This window comes from Eubalaena glacialis, chromosome 10, assembly GCF_028564815.1.
Source record: "Eubalaena glacialis isolate mEubGla1 chromosome 10, mEubGla1.1.hap2.+ XY, whole genome shotgun sequence".
Classification (NCBI taxonomy): domain Eukaryota; kingdom Metazoa; phylum Chordata; class Mammalia; order Artiodactyla; family Balaenidae; genus Eubalaena; species Eubalaena glacialis.
Genome location: NC_083725.1, coordinates 78,303,006 through 78,328,007, shown reverse-complemented (window position 1 = coordinate 78,328,007; position 25,002 = coordinate 78,303,006). Strand labels below are relative to the sequence as shown.

The 25,002-nt window shown below is 47.2% G+C and overlaps 1 protein-coding gene across 7 annotated transcripts in view; it reads right to left on the bottom strand.

Annotated features, from left to right (window-relative positions):
• Positions 1-25,002, bottom strand: part of TEAD1 (TEA domain transcription factor 1) — a 264,355-nt gene that overhangs the window by 45,689 nt on the left and 193,664 nt on the right. For all 7 annotated transcript variants that reach the window (XM_061201474.1, XM_061201476.1, XM_061201470.1 and 4 more), the window contains 4 exons: positions 12,234-12,368; positions 11,064-11,110; positions 10,096-10,157; positions 8,993-9,117 (listed from right to left, as the gene is read on the bottom strand). In XM_061201474.1, the coding sequence (XP_061057457.1) occupies positions 8,993-9,117; positions 10,096-10,157; positions 11,064-11,110; positions 12,234-12,368 (369 nt within the window). The remainder of the gene's footprint in view (positions 1-8,992; positions 9,118-10,095; positions 10,158-11,063; positions 11,111-12,233; positions 12,369-25,002) is intronic.

Sequence of the window (25,002 nt, the reverse complement as noted above, 5' to 3'; positions counted from 1 at the left end):
ACTGAGTGTTCATTAAACCAAAAATTGTGATATAACCATATTGGGCGGGTGAGGATGTGCTAGTAAGTTCAGAGAGCTAAGTCCTGGTCTTCCAGAGTAAGAAAGTCACAGATAATGTCTACAGATCGATGGATTGAGATACATAGTAGAAGCATGTTGTTTAGAAATACGGAGATACTATACAAAGCAAGGACTAAAAGGCTGCAAGCAGCTGTTGCTAAGGAGCGGGACTCGGGGGTGGGAGACAGGGCAAGGGGGCAGGGGGTGGCTGCTCTTCCTTATAGGCCATGCATGGGGTGTGATCTGGCTTATACACGAAGCACATCTATTACTTTATTAAATTAAATAAACAGCCAATCCAAAACTATCTTGAAACATCATGGAGTTTTGTGAGGAAAGAACTATAAAGGGAAACAAAAACACAAAGAGTCGTGCTTCAGGATGTTCATTCTAGTTGGCCACAAGTTCCCTTGACCTAAAAGGAGCTTGGTCAGATCACAGAGCCTTCCTAGGCTCAAATACTCAGGATGACTGAGCAGGAGCTTGGACCCTTGTCTGCCTGCAGGGTTCACCAGAGAGACTGATGTTGCACCGGCACAATCCTACCTGGATTGAGATGTCCCGCGGCTCAGCAGCCCCTGACACAATCTTAATACACAGATTTCTAGTCTGACTTGGGGAAATGCTCATTTTCTCTTTTTATTGCTATAATCTCTCCAGTTATTCTTCACAGCAGTTGTAAACAGTGATAAAGGTAAATGTAATCCTAAAATCTCCCCAAAGTGACTTGTGAAGGGTAATTTAGCTACCCTGGGGGATTAACAAAGGACTTTCCCCCTCCTCCAAAGCTGTTCTGCGAAGTGGTCGAGGTCGCTTTCCTTCCTGGTCTCTGGCTCTCCCTCTCTCTCTGCTGCTTAGGGAGGCTGCAGGGGAGGAGGGCTGAGCACCAGACTCAGGAGGCAGACAGGGTCTGGGTCTGAGTCCTGGCGCCGGCACCGCTTCCTAGCTGAGTCATCTGGGAGGGGCGCTTTCAGCCCTCTCCATATCGGTAATGCAGGGATAATAATAGTACCTACCTCGAAGAAGCGTCACGAGGCTTAAAGGAGATCACACATGGAAAATCCACAATGCTGTGCCAAGCATGTAATTTGTTATTATTATCATTGCTATTATTATTTTCCCCAATAATCACGATGTTTCTGTACTTCGGGTGAGATTACTTGAAATTATGGCTGTTCCTCTGACAGCAACGAAATGGAAATACTAAAAATTTAAAGCAGAAATTAAGAGAGGAAAGTTTCAGGCACACTGGTGATTTCTACTGTCCCGACACTGCCATTATGTACTGTACTGTAGGGTAGCTGAGATGGGGGTGACGTGTGCGTGAGACCTTGAGGGATCTGGCCCCTGAACTCCCCCCCCAAGGCATGTCCGTGAAGAATCCAAAGTCTGTCCTCGCAAGTGGGGCTAGGGCAGCCTGGGCAGTTGCCCATTACTGCAGATGAGACAAACCAGAACAAGCAACTCCCAAAGTGGCCACTGGGGTCTAATATTCTTTTCTCTTTTTTTTGAAAGGGCTGCTAATACGTTCTAGTCCAGAGCCCTCTGATGAGGCAGTTCACTTTTTATGTAAAAGGAAAGGGAAAGCCCTAAGAATCTGCTGGTCCTTGGCATCTGAGAGGCTCCCGTGGACACACCCCAACGTTGCACTACACTGTCTGACCTGAAGATGGCGGTCTTTCCCTAAACTTATTCCAAAAATTCCAAGTATTTGAAGAACGCAGTAAAACCTTGAAAAATGACTGCTGTCAAATAATACCAGGAGAAAAATTATAATCCACTTAGGAATTCAAAGAAACCAAGACAAATAACTCATGTCAAGGGATGCTAATGTACAAGTTGAAACAGAACAAGGACAAATCACCTACATTTGCTTCCTGTTATTTTCCTGCCTGGACAGTCTGCTCAGACACCCCCAGCGCAGCCTGGGCAACCTGTGACGGCCCCTGGGCCCTGCAGGGACAGGGAGTGGTTGCAGGACCGAGCCACGGAAAGTGGCCTGCGTCTTCAGTCCCTGGGCTCACGCTCCAGCAGGCTCTCTCCTCAGCTAGCTGGTCCAGAGGCACCAGCCCTGTTCTGGCTACTTGGCCCCCCGGAGCTGCTTCCTCCCTTCCCTGTGCTCTTCCCAGAAAGAAACATCACTGAACATAAGAAACAAGGAACGAATCGGTCCTTCCTTCCTGGATCTCACACCAGGATGCAGCCCCTCATCCCACCTCCCACTTCCACCACCATCTCCATAGGGCGGCTGCTGTTTTCTTAGAAAGAAGTGCGTCTTCCCCACACAAGTGCAGCTGTTAAGGCCCACTGGCTGAGTGCAGGGACAGCGACCAGGAAGGCAAGCGGGCAGGGCGGTGGCTGATCTGCTAAGGAAAGCAGATGGAGCCTGGCTGGGCCTCTGTGAAATGTCTATAAAACCCAGATTTCCAGATGCTTTCAATTGCCTCATCCCCAAATGGTCATGAATAAAGAGGGTGAGCGTCCAGAGAAGCTCAGACATGGAGAGTGAACCACCCACTGCTGCTACGAGAGGGTGCAGCTGGCGTGCATGAGCTGACAACACAGCTTGGCAGTCGTGCAGGACAGGGTGGGAAAGGCCACACCCCACCACAGCCACCTGTCACCTCCAGCACTGGAGAACACTCCATGTCCCACGTCCTACTGGAAGACCACACGTGGTAACACGTATGAGAAAAAGCAGGCAGAAGCATGAACATTGAGCACAGCCAACCGTCAGACCCGCTGCAGTCCTCCTGAGGACCTGGAAGGCCAAATGTGCTTTCTGACCATTTATTCAAATATGTGATGCGTACATTAAGAACCATGGGTTAGAAGCCAGGCCCTGCTGTTTCTGAGCTGTGTGGCCTGAGCCAAGTTGCTTAAACTTTCTGGGCTGTGGTGTCCTCATCTGAACAGAGATGTCACCTGGCCTGCTCATCTCACGGGTCAGTGTGAGGTCAAATGAAACAGGAAACATGACAGTTCTGTGTGAGCCTTAGGGAGCTACACAGATGCTAGGATGCAGGTTAACTATTAATGAGAGCCGCCACACACAAGCCATGAACTGGGGGAGAGAAAGAGTCTCTTTTCTGAAGGACCAGAAACCAAATCTCCCCAAAGAGCTGTTTCCCATGAACACACAACCCCGCTCTGAGATGTAGCGACCCCCTTAGCAGGCACTGCAGAGCTTGGAAGCTTCTTCAGAGAGAACTTGCCCTCTTCCACTCTGTCCAGGATATAGGTGAGGATCCTCCTGGCAATCTGGAATCTAAACCTTGCTTCTGATCTTACTTCTCCAACTGAATTCCCATACAAAACAACTGACTCTTCTTTCTGCCACGGCCCTCATCAGTGTCCTATTTCCTCAGAGTTGCACTGGTCACATTTTCTAAACCAAAGTCAGGATCTGTGAGATCTGACAAAGGAATTTCAGTTGATCTGTGAATTTAGGTCTTTGAAAGAAGCTATATAAAACCATGAAATCATCCTTGGGCCCACATTTAACCAACTGCCTGTATGGAAAAGAATCAGGCTGTCTGCAGAATAGATTTGCAGAACTTGAGGGACAAGACTCCCCCCAGAGGGGAGAACTCAGGTTCCCTCAGGCTGTGAAGACTGCTGACTCACTCCCCGCACTGGGGAAGTCCCATGCTTTTTTAGGCTGTTCCAGCCACTTAGAAATAAAGATAAGGGGCCAGGTCACTCCAGGCAGCAAAACTCCTCACCTTCTGGTTGAGGAACTGCCATCGTCCAAGCCTGGGCATCATTCAGGAATTCTCTCCTCCTGTGGAGTCCAAATCAAGTGTCCTTACTTTTCTTTCTCCAAATGTCCCGATCACCTTCTTTCACTGGCTGCCCCCGTGTGAAGGGCCTGCTACATCCAGGCTGTGCTTGGGGAGCTCAGACCTTGAAGGGCAGCCGTTTTTGCATCTGAGTGATTTTTTAATTTCTTCAAAAGTACAGTGACATGGTGAATATACAAAGGGGAGCCAAACCATGGCACAGCCATTTCCTGGCAGTGGAACTTGATAATGTACCTTCATGCCCCTGAGCCTCCGTTCCACTGCTGAGAGACGGGACGTAAGAACAGTGCCTGTGTCAATTGCTTGGCACGCAGTGCTTGGGACACAGCTCGGCCAATGCTGGAGGTTATCGTGACGGCTGCAACTAGCGGAGGTGTCTCCCTGGTCAGGTGTGCTCCTGCACCACATCATGGAACTTCTTCTTCCCCAAGATACTGCTCCTTCAAAATCTAAAGAGAATAATCTCCTGTCCCGCCCTCTCCATCCCAAAGCTTGCCTTTCTCTGGCTGTGTAACTCCTACGTAACCGAACTCACACACTCTCTTCCTGCTCACAGCCCTGCTTACTCTGGAATCCAGATCACGGTAGGCATTAAATATACAACCTCTGCCTGGGAACATGTGGCTGAGCTGCGGGGCGGCTGGAGGAACCTGCCCTGCCCCAGGGAGCAGGCAGAGGGATCCCGTTAGGCTTTATCAGGAAAACCACTCTGCATGCACACACGGGATTCAGCTTACAGCACACCAAGGCCGGGTTTTCATTTCTCTAAAGGAGCAGCTGCTTCAGGTCTCCAGGAACTGGGCCCTGATTACAGGCGAGGCCCTTTTAAAAAGCCCACCCTGGGTGGAGAATCTTGCACTTAACACCCAAAGTCCTTTGATACACAACACTGAAATCGTGTAGAAAGTGTACTTTCAAGCATTACTAACCACTTCTAAAATAGTCTTTGTCTTTTAGATCTTCCTTTCTTCACCCTCTGCTGTTTTTCTCTTAGCTTCTAGTGGAGCCAAAGGTAACAGAGGGACCGACTTGCTGGTTCTCCACCAATATAAACAACCACCGACTCCGGGAAATGTTTGGTTTACACATGATGCAGAGCCAGCAGGGGGCGCTCATCCCCCAGATTAGTCTTCCCTTAGCTCCTTGTAGATTACGGCTGGCTACAGGTACTCACATCAGATACGAACGGACCCGACAACCTTTGGTTACAGGTCTCAGGACATGGAATCAACAGACCTGGATCTGAATCCCATTTCCAATGTCAGCTAGCTGCCTAATACTGGGCAGGCTATGTCATAGGGTTGGGTAAGACAGTGCTGGCTATCACCAGTACTACTGCTGGTAAGGGTCGCAGAATTGTGAAGAATCTTTAGTGGTAGCAGGTGTTACGTGGTAAACTGAAGAGTGAATTTCCAGCATAGCTGGGACTAAAAGAGGTGGCTGACTAATTGAAATGGGGGAGAATTCACAAGATTACTTAAAACAAGCATTCTGACAAGTCTCAAGCACCAGCCTCTCAAATTATATAATATGTGCTTTATTTTGCAAACATAAGGTGCTGTTACAATGAACATGTAAAGGCCCTTGAGGTCCAAGGTCACACTGAAAAAACATGTAGCACGTGAGTGGTTTCTTTGGCTCTCAGACTTCCAACTACAGGAAAATTTAAAGCCATCTAAAATAAACTCACCTGGTACATTTAAACAAATTTGGATATACTATCCTTAAAATTTAACATCAAACATTAAGCATGTTAATTTGATAAGGAAGCCAACAAAGTGACAAATAATTAAAGGTCCTAAACAAATTCAACTTTGGATTCTGCAAATCTTTGTCTACATACAGACATGTACACACATTTCCCCCTACATCTTTGCAATGGCTTAGGTTCACTGGAATCATGGGGCTATGGGTAGTGCTGGCAAAAACCAAGCAAATAAATTAATGAGCTTGGTGCAGTGTGATTTTTTTTCATCCTTATCACAGCCCTGCGAGGTAGGTAATTCTATTTCTTTCTATAGAAGAGGCTTGGAGAGATCATTAGTCAATGGCTGTGGCCAGGTCTGAACACTTTTCTGCCTGTATTGTCACCCAAGAGGACATAAGGCACACTTAGGGAGCAACAAAGCCAAGAGGAGAATCTAGTTTGCCTGGTCCTCAGTCCAGGGTGGTCTCCCTTAAGTCCCTGCTACTCTGGAAATTCACTCTCTAGTTTACCACATCCGTCACCATTAAAGTCACGTGTTAGAGTCTAAGCTAAAGAGCCAAACCTGTTCATTCATCAGTAAAAGGTCAAATCTAGTTGAACCGTTCAGATTTTTTTTTTGAATTTTATTTATTTTTTAATACAGCAGGTTCTTATTAGTTATCCATCTTATACATATTAGTGTATACATGTCAATCCCAATCTCCCAGTTCATCCCACCACCCCCCCCGCCACTTTCCCCCCTTGGTGTCCATACGTTTGTTCTCTACATCTGTGTCTCAATTTCTGCCCTGCAAACTGCGAACCATTCAGAGTCTTAAGTGTAATCCTGAACATACATGAAACATGTATCTCTGGACTCTATTCCAAGGACTTGGTGGGCCCTGCCTTTCTAAACTATTCACCGGCTTTCACCTCCTGCTTTATCTACATGAGTCATCGCCTCTGGAATGCTCTTCTCCCTTACTCATCCCTGCCCATATTGATGCTCTACCTCTTGGCATGAGGGCTGCTTCCTTGACGAAGCCTGCCCGGTTCCCTGTCCCTCATTCACAGCATCCAGTGTTCTCCCTCCCCAGCAGTCACCACACTTTGCAGTGGCCTCATGTGTGACTATCGCCTCGTATGCCTCCCCCACTAGACGTCACACCCCCCCAAACAAGGGCAGAGTCAGTGGCTGGCTGTGCAGCACTGGGCCGGCCCCTCCTCGGTACAGCGCCCTGAACATGCAAGTGCTCATAAATGTTTATAGAATGGACTGAATGAATCTGTCGGTGATTCACAGTGTGAAGCCCAATTAACACCAACAACAGGAAAAAGAGGAACCGGTCATTCTGTTATTCCAACTGGATCTGTTATTCCAACAGGTCCATAACTGAGGAGGACAGTTACAATGTGAGGGGGCTGCCATAGGCTTTTTAAATTTAAAAAAAAAAAATTGTTTTTTTTTTGTGATTAAAAAAACATATATTGAGTCTTGTATATATTGAGTCTTGTAACAAGGATAACAACTAACATCTTGGGACTTCTGCTTCCCAATGTCTTGGAGTTCTATTCCTTAAAAAAATGGTCACAAGCAAAGAGAGAGATTTGCTCATACAGGAGATACACAGACTGAATACACAATCCAAGAGACCTTCACAATTGGTGGTGGTTCACAGTAGTGAAAAGAGTACACGGAAACAGAAGATCTGAACTCCTGGTCCTCCTGCTTATTGGCTAAATATCCTAAGTCATTTAATGTGCCTGGGCTTCAGTTTCTTCATCTGTACAATGGAGAAAAAAAGAATCCAGTTCACCAGCACGTTGAGGACAAAATGAAATAACCAACGACAATGCACTCTGTGAGCAATGAGGTGTCATACAAACAAAAGTTACAGAAAGCAGAAGCACAATCTGGGCCAAGGCCCAGCCTTCAGCCAAAGAACCATCTACACTTCTCAGACAGAAGAGGAAGAGAAGAATCAGGAAGGTAATCTTTCTGGTTGTTTATTTCAATGCTCCCATAGACAGGGATTTAATCTCTCACCATCACCCTTCTTGTAAAGCCACTCAGACACTAGAGAAGAGTGATCCAGGTGGCCTTCTCTTCCCTGTTCTCAATCATCTCATTTTCCTTTACCTGCCTCAATGGGTCCAATGACCTACTCTACATCTCTTTCTTCATTTTTTCCTAATTTTGGAGCAGGCTCTATTTTTCCACCAGCTCCCAGCATTCACAATTCATAGACAGAAATGTCAGGGGGCCACACGTGGGTTCCAGAGTCTCCACTCTGGTGATGGCTGGTGGAAACCCCTCTACCCGTGGGGTCTCCCCCATCCTACCATCAGAGGCTTTCCAGCGAGCCAAAGTACAAATACTCCCGGGAGAGGTCACCTCCAGATGTTCGTATCCAAGTTACTTACAACAGACGGTGAACTCATTCATGATGCTTTTTCCTGGTAACAGAATGACAGCAAGGCGGCAAATACCCAGAGAGCATAGCACCTGTGTGCTTTTGGTAGCCCCCGAGATCAGCAGGGTGGGGTGAGGTACAAAATATGGAAAGGAGTTGGTAAAGCTCCCAAAGACAAACTCATGATTTCTTTAGTTTTTGCCTTGGGCTCACCCACACACAGATGCAATGCTCATACTCACAGCCAAGGAGTGGGAGGGAAGAAAGGGTCTTGGGCTTGTCGGGTGGGAAAGAAGGGAGGCTCACATATGCAGGGGAAATGGTGGGCCTGGCTGAGAAACAGGGAGATGACGGGCACTAGATGGGGCGGGGAAATGGGAAGGAAGAAAAGCGACAAATAGAGTCCAGATGCCAATGTTCTTGATATTTATGGTATTATAATGCATCACATTCTACTTCAAATTGCTAAAGTACTACTCTGTTACTTCTCCTTCAGAAGGTAGTAACTTGGTATCTTGAGAAGACACAGCTTTGAAAAGAAGTATAGAATAATGGCTAAATGTTTAGGCTTGAGTTTTAAAGACATGAGTTTGAATCTCTAATCCGTCAGATATTAACTGTGTGGCTCTAGGGAAATTATTTAACCTCTCTGTTTTCTCATGTACCACAGAGCACCTACCCTTATGGGGTTTTGTGAGCGTAAAATGTGATCCTATCTATAAGCTTTGCACACAGCACCAGCCACAGGGCAGGGCTCAAAACATGTTACATTTTACCACATGCAAGAGCCTGTTAAGGTCCTTCGCTACAGCTCCAGCAATCCTTGGAGTTTGCAGTCCACAGCATCCATAACCATTTAGCTCTAAAGTTCCACATATTTTGTCAACAGAAATACCTTTTCACTTAATTGAAGGGCTGTTCCGCTATCCTCCCCCAGGTCTGCTTCACACAGGTTACCTGTCAGGCCTGAGGGCAGGGAAAGATGGGCAAACCCTGGGTTCAGGACACACCTCTCCGGGCACACTCACCGAGTCTGGGTCTCGCTGCTGTTCGAGGAAAGCTGAGAACTCCACCAGGCGGAGTTTGGTTGTGCCAATGGAGCGGCCCTGCCAGGCCGGGACCGAGGGAGCTGGGGCTGACGCAGGCTCAAACCCTGAAATACCGATCGATCGTCACCTTCAACCTGGCCGCTCACCTCCCCTCGGGCCTCAGGCCAACCCCGGGGCAGGGCCCTACCAGGAAGGAAAGCCAACAGGCCCATCCACCAGAGTCAGGGGTGGAGCTGAGCCAGGCAGTGGTGGGTTCTGGCGGAGGAGCCCAGAGGCGGGGCCAGCCGGAGAAGCGCAATGCACGTGGCGGCTCTTTCTAAAGCCGGCGCCAGCTCAGGTTAAGGGCTGTGGCGTGAGGACACCTAATCCTGGGCAAAGGGGCCTCGCTGGGGACCACGGCAAGAGTGACGAAGAGTGGAAGCAGGTGCTGGCCAAGATCTCCTGTGAGACAGGAAAGACAGGCGACAAAGACCTCCTGTGCTCAACCATCTCCTTCCCTAAGGCTGCAGTCACCAGCACTGTGGAATACTCTCTTGGAATGCTCCATGATGTCGGAGCAGAGGGCGACGAGAGAATGCACGGCAGCCTGGGGAGTCTCTAACGGATAGAGTCCCACTGAGCCTCTGCGCATGCGTGCGGCGGGAGGCAGGCGGCCCGGCTGGGTCCCCGGTTTCTGGTTGGGCTTCCGTGTAAGCGTTCCTTTAAAAAAGCATGCTCGGAGTTGAAACGTACTTCTCTGAGAAAGGGTGAGTAAAACCCTATCTGCCCTCAAGACTGGGACTGCCCGACGTGGCCTGTTTATGACGAGGGAGGAACCACAGCAACTTCCCCTTCCAAGGATGACCCAGGGTCCTGAGTGAAAGTGATCAGGCTTCCTGTTTCTTTAAAAGCCCATCAGAAGAGCTCTCTAGAGATGACCGAGGCGAATCAGGACCTGGGAGGGGACACCCCCCGACCCTCCTGAGCTCCGGGCTAGCCCTGCCTTAAGGAGGGTGCCGGCGAGAAGGGGGCGTCCATGGCTCTGCAAGTGAGGGAGGGTATGCAGCTGTGGAACAAAGCAAGAGGGTCCCGCAGAGACTCACCTGGAATGGGGGCTGTGACCGCTGGCTGGATAGGGTAGGCCTGCTGCACGAAGGGCTTGACGCTGGAGACAGAGGACGGAGAGAGTCAGAAACCACGACTGCAGCAGTGGCTACTTCCCAGGCCTGGCCTTGGCCTCCCAGGGCTAGGGACCCACCTGGGGGCCTCGCCACCGTAAGGTTCCCTGTCTGCAGGTGTTAGCACAGCCCAGGCAGACCTCTGCCAAGACAGAGACCCAGGTATGCTGTCCGTTTGAGACGGGCCAGCAGGCTGCTGGGGACCAAACCACCAAGCCTCATGCCAGTTCCGGGGGACGAGCTGGACAGACGTCAGCCTGCCTTGCACGTGCTGTGATATCTACCTCTGAACCTCTCTTCTGATCCCTGCAGAGACCGAGGTCAGCGGTCACCATTTCCAGGCAAGGATTGGGACACGTTTCAGGCTCTCCTTCTCTGGGCCAAATAGCTCTAGTTCTTTTGAGAATATATGGGCAGGAGTTCCTTTCCGCTTTTATCCCTAGACTGCCCTTATCTTCCAGCTTACTGAGCTTGCTTCCCTTGCCCTCAGATCATCCCTAGGATTTTCTATTAGCTGCCCCGACTACAGGGAAAGCCGGAATACAATGGGCTATAGGATCACCTCCACTGCCCTCTCTCAAGCAAGCACTTTCAGGAGGACCCCAGGCTCTGCCCCCCAAAGCCATGAAGGGATGGAGACCCTCCTCCTGTTGCCAGCTGCATGACCAATAATACTTAAGGTGGGAGTGAGGTGTTTACACGTCTCCCGGATCTGAGCAGTCTCTTTCCTGCTATTGGCCTCAGTAGATAACAATGGGGGATGACTTCAGTGATCTCAGGTTAAATCTCCCTTCTCCTCCAAGCCTGCAGGCAGTCTGGTGCCAGGAAACCTCTACCCGGGGTGGGCTGTGACCAGCCCCTCGTTGTCACTGCTGGCCCCTCCTCAAACTTACTCTTGTGAGGATCCAGGCTGTCCTGTTTGTATCATTCCTGGCCAGAACTGGAAGGCAAAATGCAAAAAGCTTCAGGGTTATGAGTTCACCTCAAAGCACTGCTCAGGATGTCTATGCACTGTAATCTTTGCTAAAGACAGTGGGTTCAGATCATCCACCAGCTGCAAAGTGACCTTCCCTAAATGCAGATATGGTCGCTGCCCTGCAGAAGATTGCAACCTACAGCTCCCTCTGGCTTTTCTTCCAGAAAATCTCCCGGAGGGCAGGAACTAGGCAGCAGCTCTTCAGCGTTCACCTGACACCCAACTGAAATCTGCGTGCACTGCAGAGGGTTCAAAAATATCTCATCTGACTGCTTTACCCATGTGCCCACCCACCCTTCTCCTCCTCCCTCCATTCTGAAATGTTTCCTGTGTAACATGTGCCTCCACAGCTCCCAGCACGGGGAGAGGACACAGCTCAGAACGAGAGGCCAGGAGCTCGGAGCAGCAGTAGAGACGCCTCCTTTGCTGTGAGCTTTCCTGAGCTTTCTGGCGGCCTGCTGGAAAGGCAGTAGGATGTCAAGGGAGTCAGAGAGCCGTGGGTTTGAGTCCTGACATCGCTAACCATGTGATTATGATCAAGTTACCCAAACTCTTGTTTTGTTACTAATTAACTCCAGTTTTCTCATCTGTAAAATGGCAATAACAGTTAAGAGGCATTTAAGATTATTTTGAGGATTAAATGAGATCATAACATTAAGCTTCTCAGCCCTTGGCAGGTGCAAAATGAAAATGATAATAGAATACTTCTGTCCCTTTAGGGGTTAGTTGCCATAAAGTGACCCTGAGGACACAGGAACAGAGACCAAGGGCCAGGATTAAAAAGATAGAGCCAAAGAGGCAGATAACAACCTGGAAGGGCACCAAAAAAGTGATACTTAATTCCATGTCTTCAGGGACTAAGCTCCTTCCCTCTCCTTCTCCCTCTCTTACTCTCCCCCCTCCCTCTCTCTAGCTCCATGCTTTCTTTCACCATTTTGCACCCAGCAACAGGGCACCACAAAATGGTCCTTACCCTCTCTTACACCTGACCCAATTAACAAGAAGTGCCAGGTGGATGGCTTTGTGCTTGGCCATGTGGACCCCATGCGCTCAGGGGCCATCATTATGGATCCAGCTCATGACTTACCCCCGGCGCCCCCGGGAAGGTGGGGCGTGGAATCCCTGGCAGCCCCAGCTTGTTGTGAATGGCAGTGGCTGATACGATCTGGGCTGACGACATGGCGGCCATGTGCTGCAGGGCCTTATCCTTTGCAGTCTGATCCTTGAAGGTGACAGTGACACACAGAATTAATACACAACACATGGCTACCGGGCAGCTTAAACAGGCACAGCCACGAGCACAGGGACTAAAATACAGAGCCACAAAAAAGGCCAAAAAAGCAAACATGCACAGATAAATAAACACAGCCAGAAGGCTAAAAACACACTCAACCTACTGTAACTCTGAACGTTTACTGAGAACACCCAGTAGCAAGGTTTAAAAAGAAAAAAATTTTTAATCCATTTTCCAACAGAATGGGAAGCCTCTGAGAAGAGTGGACAATGTATTTATTTTTCCAGCTTCCAAAGGGAGATGTCTCCAATTACTTAACAGACTCAAGGAGAGGGAAAAAAAGGCCCTGCTTTCAAGCACACAGATGGGAGGAGGGTGAGAGAAGAGGCGTGGTTGTGGATCTGGGGTAGGACCATCGCAGAGTGCTGGGAGGCCCGTCTGTGTGCTCGGCCTGGGAGCCCTGGCAGACACCTGGTGGGGAGGCTCAGAAGCAGCGGGGCGGCAGGGCGATGAGGCAGGGCGATGACGGGGCCAAGCAGCATGCTGGCGGGGGGCATGCTTTCTCAGGTATCCCCGCCTGGGTCAAAGGCTAGACGGGTTCTTTCCTATAGCCAAGGACACAGGGGATGCTACCAGGTAAGTGGTTTCCCCTCTTCCTAAAAGGGTCTTTTCTAAAAAAGCCAAGGCTGATAACACACAGCTAGCCAAAAAGTCTGCCAAGCACAGCTAAAGTACAGAATACTCAATTTGGTGAAAATACTTACCATGCTTGTTACCTGGATACAACAATAAACAATTTGTTAAAAGGATTGCGATACAAAGGCAGGGTTATTTTTCTTCTTAGTTAAAAAATATATACGTATACAAACACATGATACTTGGGTACAATAAAATGCGTAGGAGCGTGGGTTTTTTTTTTCACATTTTAGGAGAAATGTGTGACCCAGGTAACTATCTAGAAGGGCAATTATCAACAACTGCAACTCCCAACTCCTTTGAGCTGGTTCTGAGGCTTCCCCAGTACAGGTGGAGAAATGGTCAGGCCCCTGGTGTGGGACAGGCCCTGATGGTGGGGCAGGGCTTCACACTCAGTAAACATGTCGAGGGTCCTGGCTGCTTGCAGAAGGTCTATACACGCTATCCCAGGCCTGGACTCCATCAAAGCAGGAGCAAAATGGTGACATCAGAGTAAAAAGAGCGCTCTCCCCAGCTGTCATTCAGAGTTCAGACAGAGAGTGAAGGTCAAGGGAAGCTTCAGGCTAAGACACTGAGTACCAGCTGAGAGGTGGCTTCAGTGTTTACAGATTTACCCAAAGGTGATGAATAAACATGCTGAGGCGCCAAAGGCAAGGCCAAAAGGAGGGGGAAAAAAAAAAAATCAAAGCCTACAAGTACTAGAAGGTTCTAAGGAAGATCAATCAGGTGGTCCCAAGGTAGAGACACCACTTTGCCCAGTAACTGCCAGGAGCACCATGTGAATTTTCAAAAAGCTTATATTAACCCTTGAAAAAGAGCCTAACGTTTGCATAAAATTTTATATTTTATACACTTCTCTGGCTCTCAACTGAAAAAACGAGCCTCATCTAACAGCTATGCAGGGATACAACTAAAAAAACGAGCCTCATCTAACAGCTATTCGGGGATACACATGGTCATAATGAGTATCTGTAAGGGCACTGCTGCAGCTGAATGACACCATGAGGGCTCCGGATGCCTGCAGGATTATTGGTCCCCAGAGACTGAAGTGATGCCTTTGCTGCCTCTGGTCAGATGGCATTCTTCGAGTTGAAGCTCCATTTGCTAATCTGCTGAACGTTCTAACCTGAAGCCAGCTTTCTCTGGTGACTTTTTTTTAAAGGCCCGAAACATTTCAGACACTGAAATGCCAGGAAAAAAGACAAATTTTCAAGTCAGTAGAATTTTATGATAAACTGACTGTGTGTGTGCAAATGCCCTACAGCCAAACTGAGCCTGACACATACAGATCTCAGTGCCCGTCAGTCTACCCTTAGCTGGTCCTGCAGTTCCACCTGCCACCTGCCCCGCCATCCCCTCAGAGGGTAACCCTGGTATAATGAACAGGAAACCTGGCTCAGTCACACTTCCTTCCTTCTCTGTCAAGAGCACCTTGACATCAATACAAGCTCATGGGTTTCTCTTTGGACCAGTCACTTTGGACTCCAGCCCCCAAGTCATGTAACCCTTAATAAAAGGATATCAATACCCTCAAGGAAACCGAAGGAATGGCATAGGTATAACCACAGGTGCCTTCCCCAACGAGCTACAAGCCTTACAACCTCTCCAGGGCCCAGGCGGGGGGAGCAGAGAAAATGGCAGCCCAGGCTGCTTGCCTGCCTGGCTGACGCGGACTGTGCGGAATAACTACAAAAGAGCTGTGGGCTTGGCTCTATTCCAAAAGTACATCATGGGGCCTCTCTCGGACCTGAGACTTCTGTGTTTATGAAACGCTGATGACAGGGGCGGTTCTGCTCGCCCAAATACAGAGTGCGTTTGTGCACACTTGGGTGCAGTGACCAGGAATCATTAAGTCCAGGTCCACATGGAAATAAGTACCTACATCTCCACAACCCACTCTTACTCTATTAGAGTTGCTTGAGATGTTTCCCTCTGCTAGGCTGATTGAAAAGTTCTTCAAAACGTTCATGGAAGTTTGATACTTTTCTCTTCTAACAGGGTAATCAGTCAATGAGGAAAGGAGAAAAGTCATCACCTTTGCTGTATATGTCACATAGCTCCAGACACTTCAGAATACGGTTTTTCTTTTGTTAAATAAAGTCAGGTTTGACTCTCTTATTACCCAGCATTCCACCAGGTACCCAAATGAAAACAGAAGTTCAGAAGCAGAAGAGCAAATCAATTGCTTCGAGCACACCAACTTGCTCTATGCCAGTAAAAGGCGTACGTGCTGGGGAGTCTGGAGACCTGGTTCCAAACCTGCCCTCCACCTGACATTAATGGGCTGTATTACCTTGGGCAAATCACCTAACACTCTAATTTTCTTCAACTACAAAGGAAAGAGTTGTACTTTATTTTCTAAAGGTCTTCTGACTCTAAAAGTATTTATAGCTGTGAGTTTGACATCCATTATAAGCAAATACATCTTAATACATATAGCTGAAAAATCACTAGTGAAAAGACAGCAGGATGTTAAAATTTGGGCAGTTCTTGGCCACCTGTCCTAATAGAGAGAAAGCCAAGTGCAGAGAGGAAATTTTATCTCAAGTAGAGGTTTTTTCTGCACTTGACCTACCTATTTGAGAATAGGCAATTTTCTACAAATGGACTAAAATGTCTACACCAGATATTTCCCACTTTTTGTAGTGGTGACATTCGGCGTACTCATTTAATTTTGTAACATCTCCCCTCTAACTATGATATACGATGGAAAATTAAGATTAAAATTTTTTGTTTAAAATCTAAAGTAACCCTGCAGATAATAAGCACCACCAGGGAGATCTCGAAATCAGAGCTGAGAGACTGGCTGTGGGCCTACTTATCCTGAAATGGGAGTACAGAAGGACACCGAGCTGAGAGATTTCAATGGAAGGATCTCTAAATTGTCATTTTCAGCCTAGAGATACATGCCTGGCTTTGAAGAAATTATAACTCTCAGTGTCAGACCTGAGTAAATGGCTTCTCTGTGTCATTCTAGTCTAACATCCTGGACTTTTAAACATTCCACTCTATCATCACCACCCACCCCCAGAATAAAGGGGGGTGGGGGTGGGGTCGCTAATCCATCCAAACAACAGTAGCTTAAGTAAAATCAAAAATACATGCTACATTTGTACACCACATTAATTTTATTCTAAGATGTTTTCACACTAATATTTCTGAGATGTGGAAGAGATTTACAAAGGGTGAGCACATTGTTTTATCTTGAAAAACTGTTATTAAGTCAATACTGAGTTATCGTCTATGATGTCTTAGATTACAGGAAATACTGAGTGTATGCATGTGTACATACGAGCATGCACGAGGAAAAGCGTGTCCTAGGAAAAAGCTTGGACAACTTCATATTCACTCCTTTTTACTGATTTTAAGCCCTTCTATTCCTAAGATTATAAACAATGAGGCCATAAAAAGCCGAAGTGGGGAAAGAAAAGGCATATCTCCCTTATCCAACCAAACCCAAACTCAAGCCCACAACCTGGAATGTGGAAAATATTTATGGAGCAGGAAACATGGGTCTAAGACTGTTGATGGAGTGCTAAGAACAAACAGCCCATGTGACCTGAGACTGAGGGCAGACGAAGCACTCCAGGGCAGGGTGCACGTCTCAGTACCCACTCGACTCTCTTCCTGCCCCATTCCTGGCATACCGCGCTGTCAACGGCCTCACTACCTCTGCCACGCGGGGTCCAGCAGGCCATGGCAGACATAAACTTCTCAGCCTGAAGCCTTTCAAACTGTTATTGTTACTAAGTAAACAGGTTTTCATATTTCATGAAGCAGAGCAAGGCTGCCACTACAACTCTGGGATCAGCTGACTACCTTCCTCTTGCTGCTGAAATGTACACAATGTTTGGAAAATGTCTTCATGTAATATCCATGACCGGAAGGCAGCCTATCACAGATGCACATGGCTGGAGTGGTGTGCCCTTCAAACTCAAGGACATTTTATGAATCAGTCTCTGGAAAGTAGGGGACCCTTGTTCCCCCCTCTGTTTTCTCAGCTTTTAAATATTCTGGGGGATCAATTATCTCACAATTTTTAGGCATTAACCACAGACACATTTTAAAGATAATATAAAATGGCACATTCTTGCATGTACTATATTATAGTGGCTACATATGAAATCTGAATGAACAGCATACTAAATCAATATACTCCTGCTTATTCCGGGGCCATCATTTCAGAATTTAAAGACTCCAATCTAATTTCTTCATATGGAAGTCCACCAATACATCAGGAAAAATATGTACAGTCAAAAATAAAAAAGACCATGGATTCAAAAACTTTTGATAGCTATTAAGTGTTTTTCTCCAAATATACTTCTCTCAGCAATATAAAAATATAGCACATGAGAGGAAAGATAGCAATTTGCTTGCAAAATCACTTTTTCATAAAAAGACAAAACAGAATACTTTCCTAAGAAGTAATTTTGCAGATGTTGTTTCTAATCTTGCACTATGTGTATTCACATGACCTCTGCAATTATTAGCAGTAGCCCTTAAGCAGATAAACATCATAAGAGTCTATGATGGCTTGGAGAAAGGATGGAGGGCACTTGAATTTTTCTAGCCATGATCTCTAATTTGCTTATTATTAGAGAAAGCAGGAGTAAATACAAAAGGGCCTATTTCGGGCGGGCAATGGCTAATGCCAAGGAGAGAAGGCCCATTCATGCTTCCCCTGACTTGCCATGTAATGAGTTGCAATTAATTCATCTTATTGTATTTCCAAATGCCAAAAACTCCATTCACATCAAAGAAAAATTTTTCAAGGCTTTTACCATTGTCCATTTTTAAATGTACTGTTCTATATTTAGTATTTTATAATTGTCAATAGTGTTTCCTTTAATTCTCATGTGGGGCTCAGCATCATAAAGGATTGCAGACAAGGATCTGTGATTTGTAGGTGTGCCTGATGACTCTCTACCAGGAAGCCTGGGATTTAGGTCTGCTAATGCCAGGTCTGGGTGTTGGGGAGAAGGTACCCACTAACTTTAGCCCCTTTCCCCGTGAGGGACAGTAAGAGGCAGGAGGCAAATCTCCCTTGAAAAGCCAGAAAGTACCAGCTCCCACCACTCATCTCTGTTTCATTCAAACAGGCAGACACGATGAAAATAGGGCTCGGATGAGGGAGACAATGCAAAAGCATCTCGAGTTAGGGCACTAAGCCCTCATCCTCCACCAGCGAGCACCCTGTAAGGAGGCAGCATGACAACACGTGAAGGGCTTGGGCTGTGGTGCCAGATAGCCCTGGGATCCAATTCAGACTCGTGACCCTGGGTGAGCCCCTTAGCCACTGCAAGCATCTGCATCCTCACTTGCAAAGTGAGGACAACACCCACCTTCAGGGGTGCTTTGAGAACTGCATCAACCACTCTGAGCATACGGTGCCCGCAGCCTTGCCATTCTGTGGACGTGCCATCTATGGGGCCCACATGACCGACCATCCAGGCTCAAGTCGCTTGAGAGCTGAAATGCTTAGGAGCCCTGGTCCTGAGTACATAATCTCTGAGCTCAATGTGATTGAGCACTGTCTATATTGGAGGCCAGTTAACAATGGGATTTCCCTAGGAAGGGCTAAAAATGTAGAATGAGGCTGTTTCTGTTGCCCTTAAAGAGAAAATCCAGACCTGGCTCAGCTGACATAGAAAGGTAAATGTATTCAGTCCCCTAGTTTTACACTGTAAGCTCTGTATCATCACACCGTTGATGAGAGGTTCTAATTCCATCACATCCAAGCACAAGAAATTAACTGCCTCCAGTCTTGGTTTTAGCCCAGTTAAATTAAAAACAAGGTAATGAAAATATTGCTGAGGAGAAAGAGTACATGTCATGAATGCAAAAGAACTCCTTGAAGATTGGGAGGTGCCAGGAAAGGCGGTGTATCATTTCCCAAATCCTGCAGCAAGGCCAAGTGTCTTGGTGCTGGCGCTGAGACAAAGGAGGTGGTTGTTTCGGGCTTCTTTTGCCTTGGGTACTGCTGACAGTCAACGCTTGAACGAGCAAAGTGGCTCAGAGGGCCATGGGGAGCACCACTGGATGAAGTGTAGTGTGTCTTCCCCGTGGACAGGCCCATTCCTGGATAGAATCAGTGGTGACACGGCCAGGATTCAGCAGTGTAGACGCAGCAAAGCCCCAGCAAAGTTCTTGAACTCCTCAAGAGAATTAAATCAACAATTTGAACTTTAAGCTCTCTGCTTACTGGAAGGAATGGCAGGTTGGAAAGAATGGCCTGCTCGGAAATCAAATCACAAAGGCCACCAGGGCGAGAATGAAGAAAATGGCCCCGGGGAGTACATGGAGCTCGTAAATTAGTCACCAAAGACTGGACACAATCAGGGAAGCTCAGGCTTTTTTCTGCTCTACTGGGATGATGCAATGTCAGCAAGTACAGGCTTTTCTTCAATACAATCCAGAGCTTGACATGAATACGTCTATTGCCTAAGATGTATTCCTGCTGAGGTTAGGGCAGAACAAAGACTTCCTTTACTCTTAGCGCTGTCTGGACTCATGCACTCACCAAAACACACCCCAAACCAGAAGTGGCCTGGTCCACCTTCAGGGGAAGATGAGGACAGTCCACAGTGTGGTGGTGGCCTGCAGAGCTTGGCTGCGGCTCTCACAAGCCTCTGAAGCCAGCAAATAAAGGACCGCCTTTTTGCTGCTATCAGGGAAAGGAGGCCTCTGGGCAGGCACTGGACAACCTCCCAGGACAAACGAACATATAGAGACTCTGAGCAGGAAACTCTAAGTGGGAACTCTGAGTAGGAAAGAAGAGACTGTTTATAGCGCACGGAGAACATTTCTGCAGTCCTTCTACAAGCTGGGATAATAAATCCCTGGAGCTTAAAAAAAAAACAAAAACAGTTAATGACCTTTTGATGAATTAATGGTGAGTGAAATAATTCAAAGTACAGAATCATTTCTAAAGTTGTAGGCCAGGCCTCAGACTGTACCACACAAAGTCTTCTCAGACAGGCTGCTGCCTCTCACTGCTCAATCGCAGATTCCAATGAGGGGATAAACTAGGGGAGAGGGGGAGATGGAAGATAACACATGAAACCGGCATGGGTAACACTGTTGTAGACCCAGCTGGTGACACAAGGTCCAAGGGAGATTTCTGAGTCAGCATCTGTCGAATTCCTCAATGCATGTTCCATAGACCTATAAGCCACCTGCATGCTGTAATTGCACGGATCCATCTTCTACTTTGTAACTAGAACCAGGCACCTGAAGAGTGGTGGGCCAAAAGGATCATGTCTGGGCAGGGGCCAAACATGTGGTCCTCCCATCACCGAGAAATGACTCTCTTCTAGACCAGCGGTTATCACACTCTGACTTGTCTCTTAGACATTTTAGTCAAGAAAATTAAAAAAAAAAAAAAAAAAAAGTATATATTTGATGTCCAATATTCTGGCACTCTGGCCACAAATGCCTTGCAGTTCCAATCCATCTTAGGGCTTCTGAATCTCACCTGCGTTCTGCTGGCCCCTTCACCCTTTTCCCTACTGCCCCAGTCTCCCTGCTCATGACTCTTGGTCTCCTCACATCGTTCCTTGACGTCTTCAGCTATCCCCTAGTTTTTCTTGCCCCTCGCATCTCTCTCCTGTGGTTGCAGTCTGTGTCCAAGGCCATCCCAAATTGTTGGCCAAGTCTATCCTAGCTCAGGCCAGGATAAACTATAGAGAAGAGGTCTCAGGTTGGTGCCAATGGCTTTAGCACAAGTTCATAGTAGACAATGGGTAAAAATCTAGATTAGTTTTAGGATAAGGGCCAAAGGAGAAGAGATAGTTTTCACTGGATTTGATTTTCTCAGGGAAATACTAAACGGCAAGGAAAGACACTGATGGTGGGGGGCTGAGATTGGTTGAGGAAAGACAGTAGGTAGAGGAAATTAGAAAAAGTAAGAATGTTTTGCCATTTGATTTCTTTCAGTTAAAAAAAAAAAACCTTAAAGGAAATATAATGAAAATAATCATTTCTGGATAGTACAAATATGAATGCTTAATATGTCATTCTCTGTACTTATTAACTTTTTGTTGTATTTAAAATTTAGCAACAAAAACTTCATAGTTAATTTTGATGTACACTCTCAGTTAATGGCCATTACTTTAAGAGAACCCGGTCTTTAATAACCTAAGTTTTAAATGCTGCTTTTGAAAAGTTTCAGTGTACAGTTTTCAGACTTAATAAGACTAGAACTTTTTAATATAATTCACTCTTTAAAAACAATGAGCAAGAAAGAGTATGCAGCAATCAGATTGGAGTGGAGTGGGGACCAGCCGAGGATGACAATAAGGATGGATAAGAGCCACGGAGCACGGCCCCAGGGGTGCTTGGTCGGCCCCTGGTCCAGGCCCACATCTTTCTCCCTTGGCCTCTTAGAGCAGCCCCTGAATTAGCCTCCCTGCCTCCAGCTTTGCCTCGCTCCTCGCTATCCTCTAAAAATGGTTGGAGGGCTCTTTCCAAAGCATAACTGTGAACGACCCCTGCGTGCTCCCCATGCTCCTCAGATGAACCTCCCTCCTCCAGTCTCATTCCTCATTCCATGCCTCCAGCTAGATGGTGTTCTTCATGGTTCCCCCAAACCCCCCAACCCCATTATCTGTGGAAATTCTCTGCCTTCCTCTACGCTTAGTTCTAATGGAACCCCCTCCACGGGGCTTTCTTTAATTCCCCCACACTCAGAATTAATCATTCTTTTCACTGCGTGGTCTTTGCACTGCTCTGTTAAATTTCTACTGCAGAGCCCCCTAGCTGGGGACCATCCACAGGGAATCTTGTATTTTCCCCAAATGTGGCCAAAAATAACAGAAAGAATGAGTGTTCCCCCAAAACAGAGACTCTTGTGTATTCAACTTTCCATGCCCAACGTCTCCTAAAGGGTCTAGAACACATGGCTTCTCAATGGAACCATTACTGGACTGAATTAAGTAATCATTTCTGCACTTTTAAAGTTCAAATCTACACGGAAATCTTAAACTTTTACTAAAACAATTTTGTTCTAAACAAAAATTAAAATCCACACATTTTGGGGTGATCTGGCTCACAAACAAGCACTTTGAGAACCAATGCACTCAGCAGAAGCATAAAGCTGACCTTTGAAACTCATCCTAACAGATTTTCAAGAGCGTGACTTCTGTAGCTAGGATGACTCATCCGCAACCATGACATGAGAATAACCAGTCTCTCGAGCCTGTTTTCTTCAGAAGGATATGGCAGAACAGGCTACGGAACTTAGAAAATGTGGGCTTTAAGTGGGACCCCCAAGCTGTCCCATAAAGGCCGGAGGCACGGCTGAGAGGCGGGCATTTCCTTTTCCTTCTGCCTAAAGCAGTGTGGGTTTTCAAACCTTATTCAACAGAACCAGCCAAAGAGGCCACTGCTAAGGATGAGAGAGTGTGAGCTTTAAATAAAACCGCTTTTACTCTTTTATATATGGAAAATTTCAAGTAAGATTTCAATCTGAAATGTGAGTTTTGCTGCTTAAAAAAGGCTGGAAAACCACTAGCCTCAAGAATTCTCCTGCACCCTTCCCGGGAAAGTGAAGAGAGGCTCACAGGCAAGAGGGTTCCCTCGGAAGCCACACCTGGCCCTGGCCCTGGCCCCAGATGTGAGCAAACCACTTTTTCAAACTCCGAGGGAGGACAGGGAAATGAAACTCGGCTTCAGTCTTCATAGGAGGGCCACAGGCCTCTGTCCACCCCAGAGAACAGAAATCCTTTGACTTCAGAGCATGTGGAGAAATGGCGAGAAGCCCGGCTGGAAAGGCACGGCAAGGACAGGTCCGGAGATGGCCAGTCAATAGCTATCTCCTCCAGGAAGTCTTGCTGCATCGTCTCAGACAAAGCACGGCACCTGTTGTGAGTCTGGATACTTCCTGCCACCCCTACCCCTGCTCAGAAGCTATCCTTGCTGTCTACTGGGATGACTTCAACTTCTGTAGTGAGTTTATCTCATTAGCCAGTGTCGGAGGCCAAGAAGCCAGAGGCTATCAGCCTGACCCCACAAGGAACTCGGCGAGGATGCTCATCCCTGCCTCCCGAGGATGTTAGACTCCAGAGCCGAACAAGAAAGTGCAGATAGAGCGAGGAGTTCTATCCTCCTACCAGGCCAAGGGGCCTGAGCCCGTTTCCTGGTAATGGCTGGTAGGAAGGTTAAGGAGGGCATCTTTAACATAAAATGCCTGTGGGAGGTGAAGGCAGCAGCATCTCTGCAGGCAGGTGGCAGCCAGCCTTATTCTCCTCAACTGTCCTAACTCCCTCCGAGTGGGGACGCAGCAGCTCTGCAGCTAGGAACACATCACCCCGAGATACTGATGACCATCAATCCCAAATTAGGCCCACATCTTGACCAATGGCTCAAAGTTTAAAAATCATCTTACTTCTAAAATGTAGTGGCTGAGGGACTGTGGGAAGCAAGGCCTGCACGCCCAGGTCCAAAGGGGTGTGAGGGGTGGTGACAGGTTATCTACAGTGTGTACTGATGAGAAGCCTGCCGCTTGAAATCCACTTCAGCCTCCGCTACAGGAAACCCTGTCTGGAAGAGCAGTGGTTTAGGATTCAGAAAGTTCAAATCCTGACTTCGCCACTTCCTATGCTGGATGGCTTTTGGTGAGTTAATTAAACCTTTGGATCCCTGGTTTCCTAAATATCACTCCTCAAAATCCGAAGAATGGAACTCACTTTGTAGTGAGCTTACATGAGAGAACACACAAGAGGCTCTGCTCTGCACTAACTCCTGTCTTTCATCCCCAAACTCAGCAGCACATTGTCCATACAGCTCGTCTCTGGGATTGCCTACACATTTAACTTTGGCTCTTTCTGCGAACACTTATCCTACAGTGCCCTATATTTCACATTCCCATTTCCACGGCCAGCTCTGTGAATAGAGGATTGGTTGTTAACTGCCCACTGTGATAAGCACCATGCCTGGAACACTCGACTGGTATTAGCTGATGGGAAGAACAAAGGCCTCCATTTTTCCAAGAATAATGAGGTAGGGAGGAAGGAAAGGAACTGTAAGAGGATGGAGGTGGTTCTTGGAGATGAAATGCCGAGCCAGTTGCTACCCCACTGCCTCTGTTTCTGCCTCTTCTTCGTGCCTGCCCCAGAGGAGAGTGGTCCAGGGCTGGCTGAAAGTGGGGGCAAGTCTTTTTTTAAGAACAAACACAAATACGACTGTGTGTTGGTATGTATGTGTATGTATAAGGTAATGGCAAAACTGTTTCCACTGAGGAGGATTTGTAAAGTCACCGAGAGAGAAAAAGAGTGCTTGTGGAATCCCATGGGGATCCCCTCGGACCGGGAGAGCTTTACCCACCATTTACAGGGCGTTCGGTCCAGGGCCATGTGCCCTGGTGAGCATACAGGAACCACACAGTGCAGAAATAGAGCAATTCATAACATCACAGATGGAAACACAAAACTGATGTCTGTAAACTTCTTTGTACATCATTAATCCGTTAGAGAAACTAGAAACAGAGTGAGAACTTGAGCAAACACTGGGGTAGTTACATCCACATAGAAAGGACTGCACCTTTGGTTAAAAAGCAGGAGCTACGAAGTTATTTTAGTCTTCCAACTGCTCAGCCAGTGCAACTAAAAGCCAGCCACCATCAGCCACATGTGCGAGCGAGCGAGCCAGCATGCTGCCCACTGCAGAGGGCACCCCAAATGCGCCTTCCTGGTCACTAGACCTATTCCACAGTCAGCTCTGTTTGCACAAAAAATGTTGGAGGCCTTTGGGAAGGGTCCCAGTGTTCGCCACTTGGGGCTGTGAAATTACACTTTGTTCTTTAGTTTAGAACAAAAACACAGATTTACTTAATGTATGGGGGGAAAAATCAGAACAGAACCAAAAACAGGCATGTGGGAAACACGACAATATGGACTACAGATTCATTTTTATTATAAAGTAAAGCTCC